This window comes from Papaver somniferum, chromosome 1 (assembly GCF_003573695.1).
Source record: "Papaver somniferum cultivar HN1 chromosome 1, ASM357369v1, whole genome shotgun sequence".
NCBI lineage: Eukaryota > Viridiplantae > Streptophyta > Magnoliopsida > Ranunculales > Papaveraceae > Papaver > Papaver somniferum.
In genome coordinates, this window is record NC_039358.1 from 37,624,887 (window position 1) to 37,637,266 (window position 12,380).

The 12,380-nt window shown below is 38.6% G+C and overlaps 1 protein-coding gene across 1 annotated transcript; it reads right to left on the reverse strand.

Annotated features, from left to right (window-relative positions):
- Positions 1–11,108: 11,108 nt before the first annotated feature.
- Positions 11,109–11,642, reverse strand: LOC113287313 (F-box/kelch-repeat protein At3g06240-like). Its single transcript, XM_026536062.1, has one exon. It carries the CDS (start codon positions 11,640–11,642, stop codon positions 11,109–11,111), a length of 534 nt encoding a protein of 177 aa, XP_026391847.1.
- Between the last annotated feature and the right edge of the window lie 738 nt (positions 11,643–12,380).

The following is a 12,380-nucleotide window of genomic DNA, read 5'->3' on the forward strand; positions in this document are numbered from 1 at the left end:
AGATTCAAATGAGGCTAGAAGACGGCGAAACTTTATGCTGCAACTACATTCAGGATGATACCTAGACCATTTGAGCCAAAAGAAATTTCCACTAGAAAGATGGATGTGGAGATGTTAGAACATTGCTCGGTTGAACCCACCAAGCGTTGGTATGTCAAGGTTGGTTGTCATATTTTAGTATCAAAACTCAATTAGAGTCGCTTGATCCAAGTTTTCGCTAAATTTATCATGTAGACGATGAAAGGACAAATTCGACGGAAAAAGAACGAGGCCAATCAGATACGGGATGAAAGTTATAAGTAAAATAAAGTGAAGTAAACTTTCGGAGTGCCCTGTGATCAAATGGAGGGTCCTTGACCTAAACGAATTTTGGCCAAAAATTCTTCGGAATCTTCAAGTTTAGATCATCTTCTGATCATTGAGAGCGATGAGGTCGTCTGGATGGTTGCTCATTTGCTCTTTCCCGTTCATAACGAGCTTCATCTTCTTCGGTGAGGTCGATTGCAGACAGACTGGATCCCGTCCGTGCTATTTTTAGCAGTTTTAGTACTCCTTCTTTCGGAAATGTGTACTCGATCTAGATTTGTTGGATCTATCCCTACTGGTAACTCTAAAGGTATTTTCAGATAAGTATGGATATCAATCAGAGATTTTGCAAGATTCCGTTGACGCTCTCGAGGAGACTATTTACTTTATCCCCATTATATGGGAGACCTTAGAGCTACTTAGTTTACCAAACCACCCAAGTAATCGAATGGCTTCCTAAAGGAGCAACTAGCTACAGCTGCAGAGGACCCTAACACATAAAGTTATAAGTCGAATAACTTACGAATTTCTCGACTGCTCCATCTCTCCTTGGTCTTTACCCAACATTTTCAAGGATTAATAGTAGAGTTTCATGGGAATAGGTTACTGGAGCGTTTTAAGGAGAGATCTATGTAGTTGCATCTTTTATGATGACTACACCCAAGTAAATCTAAAGGCTATAAAACTACTAACATTCAAGATTCAAAGATACACAAGACGTAAAGAACATAAAAGTAAAGATTAACACAAGCATATAACTTGGTTCGGCCATGAAGACCTACGTCCACGGGAAAGTAGATGTTTTATTTATTGATTAAGGTCTTACCCTTGAAAGAGCTACAAATATCACTTAGATTTATCACTCTCTCTTTCTCTAGATCTCTCTCAGGAATAGAAAGACCATCTAAAATTACATATCCATTTCCTTCTACATGGACTGGTATTTATAGGCAAGTTAGACTCGTGGAGGTATGGTTTGATCTCGCCGGGCTATTGTACATCTTCTCATTACTTCGGACGAGCTTTATACTATCCCTCGTGATGCCCTGCTTGGTTCTCCTTCCGAGTTATCTCGTCTTTTGTGTACTCGTGTCGCTGTTCCTTGTAGAATCTCGTGCTGCATCATTCTTGGGTTATAGTATAGATCGTTCGAGCCTTCTGAAGTGATGTAGATTCTCCCAGGCCTCTTCTGATCAATCATTAAATGCGTTCCTTCTTTTTAGACTTGACCGTATGAGTTGATTAGACCACTCCTCACACGCGTCATTCATGTAACGTTGTAGCAGGCATCTCGATTTAGACGAAATCACCTTTTAGAGTATGATTCGATACTTCTATTTCATCACCTTATCATGAAACCATCTTTTGAGATGTTGACACATGGTGATCGGGTATTTTACCCTCAGAATTTGCTTCTTTTCTTTATAACTTTCCAAGGGCATGATGGGAAGAAAACCTCGTAACTGCCCCGTGTTTTTCGCCACGTCGTCGCCTTTAATGTGTTTTTCACTTGTTAATTGGGGATGCCGGTTCGCTGTCTAAGAAGTTATATCTCCTATATAATCTTCCTAGGATAGAAAAATCATGTTTTTATTTTCTTCTCCCTTTTTACAGAGTTCAGAACTTTTGTTCTCTTTCTTCCCTGTCTTTTGTTGTTTCTTCTTGACTCTTTGTCTGCTATAAAGAAAGTCATCATGTCTGGGAGGGATTCTCTATCGCGTGCTTCAAGACGGTAAGGGATTTTTCTCATTCTTATTCCTTTTTAAGGTTACTTTAATCAATGATTCTCTCCATTGTTTTTCAACTGTAAAGTTCCTTAGGGATCTCCATTTTCGTCTCCGTCTTTTTCTTGATGTTTTCGCCGGTTTTTCATCAGTAGAAGTTCTGATTCTTTTCATATGTTCACACTTTATAGTGCTGAGAAGAGACATGCGAGAACTCCATGTACCAGTCGTTCTTCCGGCATGTCTGATGTTGCGTATTTAGAGATGGTGAAGGCTAAGCATCGTCTCCAGAGATTTGAAATCACTTTTGCCAGTCGGGTCGGTCAAGCCGGAGTTTTGACTAAAAAGTTCTTGGAAGATAATCCTTGTGGTCCCAACAAGATTATCGTGACAGCGGGTCAACTAGATGCTGGGCTTCGTCTTCCTTTGTATTTTTCACTGGATTCTTTCTAGTACGAGGTGCTCTGTCGGCTTGATCCTCAGCGAGTAGTATTTCAACCTAACAGTAATTTTTACCTATCGTCCGTGAAACTGCTCGGCCATGCAAAGGTAAGGTTACTGAGCATGAGTTGAACGAGTTTGATCCTTCTTTAAGGGATCTGTATACTCCTGCAAACTTCGTGGAGAATTACTGGTGTCAGCAGTCCGATAAGTTTGATGGCTTCGGGGTGGGCATTTCTAGGTACCGCTGAACTCTGAAGGGTCATGTGCTCATGTCCGATATGGATCCTCCTCATCCCTGTAATTTCATCATTCGTAAGACACAGGACCCAAAGTGGTTCTTAGTTCCTCTTAGTGTTGTGGGTCCTTATTTTTATGGCTGGGACGAGCTTGGCAACGTTTTTTTTTTGAGCTTCCCGAGATGCATAACTATCTGCCGCCTTATAGGCCATGGGAGCTTAGATATGTTATTCCTCGTAGGTGTCCATCGCAAACCGTCTGAGCTATTGGGGATGCTAAGGTAGAACATATTATCTTAATGTTTTAACGTATATATATACCTTGCCCCTGTTTTATTCTTTAGCATTTGATACCATTTTTTGATAGAGGATGAGGGTTGCTGATGGTTCTGGCCCATCTACTGCTCATGTGGAGGTTGCAGAACATGCTTTGGATGTTGATATTGGTGCTCTTTTTGGTGAGAATGAGATGATGGACCTTGGTGAAGGATTTTTTGATGATGTTGATCAAGAATTGTTGTATGAATCCGCCAATCTTGATGGCACTGCTACCATATCGGAGGTGGGGATGCCCCAGGAGAGTAATCTCACTGATAAGGGTGTTCCCTCTAATGGAGGTGCTCGGATTGGAAGTGCTGGTGTTGTTACTGGTGTTTAAATTGGTGTTGGTGTTGGTACTGGTGTACCAAGTTCTTTTACTGGTGAATTTCTTCTTCTCCGACAAGTTCCTTCTAGTTCGTCTCCCACCGTTTTTGGTGGAGGATCCGAGGCTATGGTAATATTATGCTCGGATCAGTATGCTCGACTGAGCGACGTCGAGAAAGCTCGTATCCTAACTTCCTTGGATAAGTCCGCTCAGCATCAGCTTGTGCAGGAGGTATGTATTAACACTTGACTATGTTTTTGATAGTATGTCTTTGTTAGTGCCTCAGTCTAACTGGTGATGTTGTCTGATTTACTAGAGCAACAATCTGAGACTCCTGGACATGTTGTCTGAGACTCCTGTTGCTAGGAGGCGAGCCAGAGCTGTGGAGCATGATAACCAGCAACTGCGTCTCGCTGTGGAGATGGCTAAGCAGGAGGCCTTGTCCTTTGGCCATGATAAGAAGGAGTTGTAAGGTATTTATTCTCTCTTGTGCCTGAGTTTTTTGACTCCGTAGTAGGTACTAGAGTTCTGAATTAGTCCCTCTATTCGTAGCCACCGTCAAACGTTTGGAGGAGAAGATAGATAATATTGGTCATAAGCATGATGGGGAACTTTGCAACCTAAAGCTCGATGTGAGCTCTATTCAGTGCAAATTTGATTCCCTGGAGAATGAGAATAAGCAACTTCAGACTGATGTGGATGTTCACCAAGATCGCATTGTTGAGCTTCGTGCGATGTTAGATATAGATAAGTAGGTAGTTGTAGCTCGCTCAGATGAGATCAATATGCTCTGATCTCAGAAGGATGGGATGATCGAGTGGCAGTCCGATCATCTGTCCCAGCTAGCGCAGGCAGAGGATGATAGAGAAGAGCTTGCTCGACTTAAGCGAGAGTTTATCCATATTGATAGGATGTTTCGTTTAGGCCGCCATCATTTTTAGTTCATCATCGGGTGGCTTATATTAAAACATTGGTGATTCTTGTTTCGCCGCCAACAACTAGTTTTCCAATGGTAACTTATAACTACTATTTTTTTTGCTATAAAAATTACTTAATTATCTCATACCAAATCACATCACTTTTTTACTACGTCTATTTCCTCTCAATTTCAATCAATTTTATTTTTCAACCATGAATCCTGACTTTAATTCTTCAAAAGAAGATACAGAAAAGGATAAAACCATATAGAAGAAGAGAAAAAAACGTATTTATACATTTTGCGTCAATTGGATGAAGAGTCAAATGAGGCTAGAAGGCGGAAAAACTTTATGTTGCAACTACATTCAGGATGATACCTAGACCATTTGATCCAAAATAAGTTTCTACTAGAAAGATGGATGTGGCGATATTAGAGCATTGCTCGGTTGAACCACCAAGCGTTACCTAAATTTGGCCCAAAATTCTTCGGAATCTTCAAGTTTAGATCGTCATCTGATCCTTGAGAGCGATGAGGTCGGCTGGATGGTTGCTCATTTGCTCTGTCGCATTCATAACGAGCTTCATCTTCTCCGGTGAGGTCGATTGCAAACAGACTGGATTTGTCCGTGCTATTCTTAGCAGTTTTAGTACTCCTTATTTTGGAACGTGTACTCGATCTAGATTTGTTGGATCTATCCCTACTTGTAATTTTAAAGGTATTTTCAGATAAGTCTGGATATCGATCTGAGATTTTGCAAGATTTTGTTGATGCTCTCGAGGAGACTATTTACTTTATCCTCATTATATGGGAGACCTTAAAGCTACTTAGTTTGCCGAATCACTCTAATGCCTGTGGCTTCCTAAAGGAGCAACTATCTACAGCTGCAGGGACCCTAACACATAAAGCTATAATGAAATAACTTATGAATTTCCCGACTGCTCCATCTCGCCTTGGTCCTTACTCAACGTTTTCAAGGATTAATATTAGAGTTTCATGGGAAAAGGTTATTGGCGCGTTTTAGGGAGAGATCTAGGTGATCCGGGAAGCACTAACCTATTCACTAAGGTCAAACACTCGTCTGAGAGATAAAACTGCTAGTAGGGATAACTCTATCAGTTAAATATATAATGGATTTACAGAGACTGAATCAATGAAACATTTTTGCGTCTAGATTGGTGGAATCGACTTCCTTCCTAAAAGGGACCATGACTAAGATCTGTAAGTGAGTGAACAATCTCCCAATGTGGTCGCCAAAACGTAGTTACCTAAAATTAGTGAGAGGCTAAAGCGGGATTCTATGGTTTCTAAAAGTGAGTTATGGGAGGTTGAGCATGAACAGTGTTCGCCTAACCACGCACAGTGACCGTTCAAAGGATGCTTCAGTCACATAAGAGGTTTAGGGCTGATCTTAGGGAGGGAAGCATATGAAGAGAGAGATCAAAATATTCTAAGGTTTGAAGAAGAATTGCTCTGAGAGTTTTTGAGAAAGTTGTGTGTTAGCTTGGAGAAATAGATGACATATTTATAGATCAATTCTCTAATCTCAGGTCAGTGAAGATAGAGATTTCTTGATGTGTAAAGCACTTCTACCGTCTCTTCAGGAATAGATAGATATAAACTAGGCTGAGTTTATCTCGTTATTCCACCGCCTTTACTCTCTTTTGCGGTGAGAAATAGGCTGGGTATTTCTCACACGTGTCATAGATCGCCAGACCAAAACCTTAACTGATATCTCCTCATTTATGTGAAGATGAGTCAGCCTTTGTAATGAGTGTTGAGAGAGATAAATATGATTTGTGAGAATGACTAGGATGAGTCACGTGAAAAGGCATGGAATACCTTAGAAGTTGTGTGTAGAGTGTGAGATGAGCTGAGGTTGAGATCCCTCTATCATGGCCGGTCACATATGTCACGTGGAAACCATATTATTTCTTATAGGTCCCTTTGCTGAGCATGCATAGCTCAAGGGAGATTATCCACGTTTTTGGATAAACATGTACAGTTCACGTCCAATTTACTAGTCGTGAGTGTGTTTTGAGACGCTGAGAAATAAGCTTCAGCCTTAAGTGAGGTTTGTGCTTGAGTCTTGCATCGGTATAAGACTCTTCAGACGAGATGGCTCAGCTCGGATAAGGCCATCTAAGGCTTGGATAACACGACTGAGGCTATCTGAGATTTGGCTGACGGTACTGAGGACGTATGATATTTGGCTGACGAGACTGACATCGTCCAAGACTTGGCCGACACGACTGAATCTGTATGAAATTCAGTTGACGTGGCTCGGTCTGTCTAAGACTTGGCCGACGTGACTGAGTCTCTCTGAAGTCAGTTAGGACATGTTCAGAAGAGGAAGGGAGGCTTGCGTGCATAATAATGTCTCTGTGAGACTTCGACTCATTTGTCTTTGACTAGCGTGTCTTTCAAAGATGTGTTAGGATTGTGTCCATATAATGGGTTCGACATGACCAGTGTATCTCAAAAGGATGTTTTAGGAGTTTGTTGAAAGTGTCCAGAGGCAGAATAACCAGCGTATCTCGCGGGGATGTCCTAGAAATTATTCTGAAGCCTCAGTAAGTCGAGTCAGACCCTAGAGTAGACATGACCAGTGTATCTCGCGATAATGTATTAAGAATCAGTCATTGATCTCAAATAGGGTGATTCGTTCTTACAGGAGACATGTATGTCTCCACTCTGGGTCATAAGTCTGTCGTGAACGTTTTTACGAATCTAGAGAGCCTACATGACCAGCAGTATGTCGTCGAGGATGTATACTAGGTATCATGGCATCATAATTGTGGATGTTCTAGTTCATAATAGGGACGTATACTAGAAATCGTGGCTATGAATTCCTAGAGGACCAAGGGATAAATCTCTCCCGTGAGAGATGAGTTTTTCCTAAAATATTGAAATGACACTTTTACCAATTATCCAAATTTTACCATCTACAATCTCATAAAGCTCAAAAAATGCACATCAATTACAACAATCATCCAAATATGGATGATTATTTAGATTATGAGGATGATTTTACCCAAATTCAATCTCATACTCAACCTCAAACACAAACCAAATCCCGAAAATGGATACATCGATGAAGAACCTTATGCTAATAGTAAACATGCACACTTCTAGATGATGCTTAATGTACATTTTGTATGTTGAATTACTCAAAATATTGAATATTTACAAGACGTTTGGTTGCCCAGTGTTGGGTTCGGCTAAGTATTATTAGCCGAACCAACTAATGAACGGTGCGACTATTAGCTACTAGCCAAACCTTACTGGTATGTTACATAGATGAACAGTTCGGCTCATTCGTAACACACATCTATCAGTCGAACATCTATTTTGTATGTTTCACACAAATTTACAAGTTAAAAGTTCGTTTAATGAGAGTGTTTCCTTAATCAGCCGAACATGTTTCTGAATGTTTGATAGGTCCATAATGTACATGTTTAGAGTGTCAATTCAATACTTGCTTTAACTATTACTCTTGCATATTATTTTTTATTACGTTTTTTTCCCCTATTGTGCAGCCTTTGATAGGATGGATCAATTAAAAGAAGTGGAAATGATTGTAAAAGTGTTAAGAAAGTGAAGTCTACTAATGGAGAATACCAAGGTCCAAATTCAACTCATTCAAATCAAGGAGATATTATTGTCATCTTCAAGGGAATGAAAAGACGAAGACAGCGTAAAAAGAATGAGGTCATTTCAATATCGAACAAAGAAGTTATAACTAAAACAAGATCGAAAGGTTTGAGTCTACATAAAGAAGTTTGGCTGATAACTCATCAGCACGAGTCAGTCGAACCTGGATCCTACAAATCAACATATTCAAAGTTTTTCATAGAGACATCTTTATCTTGAAACTGATTTAATCGAGTCAGTCGAACCTGATAACCACATGAGGTAAATTTCAATTGTCAAGTTCGGCCGGGAAAGGTTACAAGGTATTAGCCGAGCCTGACACTGTTCTGAGACATATTTGGACGTGAAATTGACTTCTATCTTAAGGAAATACGGCCCTGAACGATTATAAACCGTAACTTTGGGATCTCTATATAAGAAGACATTCAAATCCCTAAGAAGAGATCTTTCAATCTTTATCATCTCTCTACACCACATTCTATCATTCACCTTATCTTTCATATCATAAAGAAGACATCCAAAGCCCTAAAGCGACACGCATCAATTTTTAGAAGAAAATCAAGTTAGAGGTTCAACTTATAAACCAAATAATGAACTAGGCGAACCATTTTAAATTACAAGCTTGGCTTATAAACAAACTATCGAATCAGTCGAACATGACTTATTTATAGAACCTAGAAAAATAGTTTCAGGTTCGACTAATAATTCAACTTTCGAATCAGACGAACTTTACAACTTCAATGAGTTTTATATAAATACTACTCCCTCCGTCCTAAATTATTAGTCCGCTTTGACTAAGTCAAGAAATTAACGAGACCAGAGGAGTGTACCAAAAATTAAAAGGAGTATATGGATTATGGAGTATGTAAGAAAAATACATACTTAGTAATTTTATTATTTATAGAAATGTTTAAATAGAAGATAAAAATAAAAATCTTTATGGACTGATTTAGTAGATTTGTTTCTATTGGTGAAGATATTATTTAAGATTGTAGGTTGGTTATATCCAAAAATAATCTTATAATTAATAAAAGCTAAAGGGTATATGTGAGAGTTTGACCAAAAAATATGACTATAAACAGAAATAGGCCAGTATTTTAGGACAGACAAAAATAGAATAGAGGGCAGAAATTTTAGGACAGGGGGAGTAGAAAGTTCGGCTATCGATGATAATCGCTTAGAAATGAATTATCATCTGAACTGTTCATAAGCACTTTCAGGACGAAGAACAATGAACAGTTCGGCTGATAATCCGTCTCACTTATCAGCCGAACATCATTCTGTAAAACACAAAAAAACTCTAGTTAGTTCTTTATGAATTAATATTCTATCAATCAAATACAATAAAATAAGAGAATGTTTATATAAAATACATTATGATCCTCATTTCAGGAGTTGGTTCTTCATTCGGTTTAATTTTTGTTTCAAATCCTTCAACTTCTTCTTGTTCTTCAATTGATAAATTACAAGAAAATTTAAAGTGATTGTCCACTGAAGGTCTCTTTGTGCGTGTCATTTTATAGTTCTGGTTGAGCGATGATCAAATTTTCACGAATCGACGGTTAACTTTTAGGATGAAATTTTTTCGTCGACGGTTTCGCAAGAGGGTATCGGCCAGAGAAGAAGAGAAGATGTTTAAGATTAAAACCGATTTTGATTTTTGGTGTTTAAAAGGATAAGGGCAATTTAGTAATATAAACTGTTTAAGGGTACACATTCATTGCAAACCTATTAGACACCCCTTATAAACACATCCCAGTTGGGAAAATAAATTTGTACCCCTCACGGTTCGTGCATAAGGAGAAATTTGAAATTCTTGTGTTGGATGGCCCAACTTTTACCAGAAAAGTCCAACAAACTTTTGAATTTACAATGAAAGCCCTAGATGAAACGGGGAGGCAGTGCCTTAAAGTTGTAACACTATTGTGATTTGTGACACAAACACTACGACTGTTTGACAATGAGGCTCATTCCCAACTAGTTCACATTGTTTCCTGCGTACAGGTTTTAGCAAGGTACTTGAGTTTTGGTAGCTCATCAGGGCATTAGGGAAATACAATACCATAAAGATCCAAAATAGTACTAGTTGTACAAGTAGGTAGAGAATTCTGGTATATGATTCTCCCTTCTGAATCGTTTGGTCTGTTAAGTTTGCTGTCTTCAATCTCAAAAGATGCCCACATCGCTGCTGCTAAAGCTCCTAAAGATATGCCTTCCTCCAAAAATGTCATTCTGCGCCATAAGCCGGTGTTTGTTGAAACTGTTCTCCTTCACCAACAAGAAACAAATCCACACCTGCTTTAGAGAATATTGAAGTAAGAGGCACAAACATGTTATAGGCTTATAGCTAAGGTTTTCTTTCTTTAGGATTACAGACAAGGGTTGTAAGGCTGTGTGGTTATGTTGAAACACTCAAAGTCTAAATCTAACTTTCCATATGTGCCAGCTAATGGATGCGCATAGCTCAGACCAGGGCTAATCTATCATGTTTAACCAGTCTTTTGCACAATGTGAACCTAACCAAACTAAACATTTCTAATAAAACAACAACATGGATAGGAGATACATCAGCATTTCAGACACTAACTTTGATGAAACAGTAGAATACCATAAACTTCAAAATACAACCTGAACTCTGGGGATGACAGCGAGGGACCATACAGACTTCCCCAAATTTCCATCCACCACCACATTATCAATCACAGTAATACTTGGAGTCCTTTACTGTTTAAGGATGACTGTAAACGGACTCCACGAGTTATTGTAGGGCCTAATGAGTCCACTACTGTTTAAGGATGAGACACTCATACTTATATTCTTGACAATAATAGTACTAGAGAGAATATGAGTATGAGCATCTCACCTAATATTTCGGCCAGACCCAGACTCTCAATAGCACCAAAGAGTTACAAGACTTTCTACAGACCTAATCCAATCAAAAAACACTCAAAATAAAACAAAAATACTTATATTCTTGAAGCTGGTACATACACATTCAAAAAACACTAAAAATAAAACAAAAACTTGACGAATGTGCAAAATAAACTTTGTAGTTGAGTTTGACCTTAATGAAGTTGCAAAGAATTATAATGACATAAGAAGATTATAAACTAATTGAAATTGGAGTAGTTTACTAGAAATATTCACCTCTGGTTCTTTATCCTTCTTAAGCATCTTGCATCCTATTGTGCCTCCAAACAAGTACCAAAAGTAGGTGATATTAAGCTCCCTAAGAAAGCCCATGTGAAGAACGGTGGCTTAATGCCATCGATTTTAAGTTGTCTAGCTTCTTCCTTGTTGAGATCATATAGGAAAGGAAATAGATGGTCTGCCTGAACCAGAATCACACCATTCCCGAGAGAGTTTTTCAAGTCAATATACCCAACTCCAAATGTATCGCCATCAACTACCAACATTTTAGTCCAAGACTCTTTAACGCCATACTGTTTCATCGTCCACACCTCAACACCAACCATATACATGCTACCAATCAGGTAGAGGCAACCTTCAAAAAGCCACAAATTTAACACAGAAAATTTACGCCTGTCTAATAACTCTTGTGGTAGTTGGATTTCTTTGAATGTCTCGCTTACAAGATCAAAAGAAGCTATTCCTCTTGGCAATCCAGAGTAGTAAGTGGGACTTTCTACCCAATGAAAAATTCCATTGAGAAGTACTAGTTGCCCAAATGGATATAAAAAGGGGTTGTCCACCATAATCTTCCATGCATTGGTTCGAAATGAAAAAACGCCCAATTCACTGTACCTAGATTGATGATTGACAATTCTTGCAAACTTATAATCCTCCGATTTCACATCCTATCCGAATCCATACTGAATCATGGGATACTTGGGATATAAACTTGTTGATTCTGGTGGATCTGGTAGTTTCTTGTAGACTTTGGTATATGGGTTCCAGATGATAATATCTTTATTCATTGTTCTGTAGCATATCAACCCATTACACACATCTAGAATTTGAAATTTTTTATATTCCACCGGATAATCCATCTGAATAACCTGACTAGATACTGCTGATGATACCGAATCATAATCTACGTAACAGATGTTGGCATCGGTGTGGTCAATTAAGATACCAGGATTATGATGTTTAAAAGAATGTTCAAATTGTAGCTTAACAAAATTTGGGTTTGTAAAGAGATTATTAGTCCAAGATTTACATACACACCTGAATCTTATTAGAGATCTTAGCGGCAACCTTGTTAAGATGTTTATGATGATGTCTTCAGGGAGGCTCTGATAGGCACATTTTTGTGTCTTATATAATCTCAATTGTATATATTGTTAGTGCTCGATTTCGTATTTATTACGGCTTTTTATATCTTTGTAGGTGTTTTTGGAGAAATAAGCTTTTGCAGCGAAATTGGCTCGAAAAGTGGTATTTGCGCTCGTAGGAGAAAATTACTATTCGGACTCTCAGTTTGGATAAGGGGT

Bases quoted from the DNA above. Each gene is read 5' to 3' on its own strand.
- LOC113287313 (XM_026536062.1), bottom strand. From the start codon at position 11,642: ATGGTGGACAACCCCTTTTTATATCCATTTGGGCAACTAGTACTTCTC.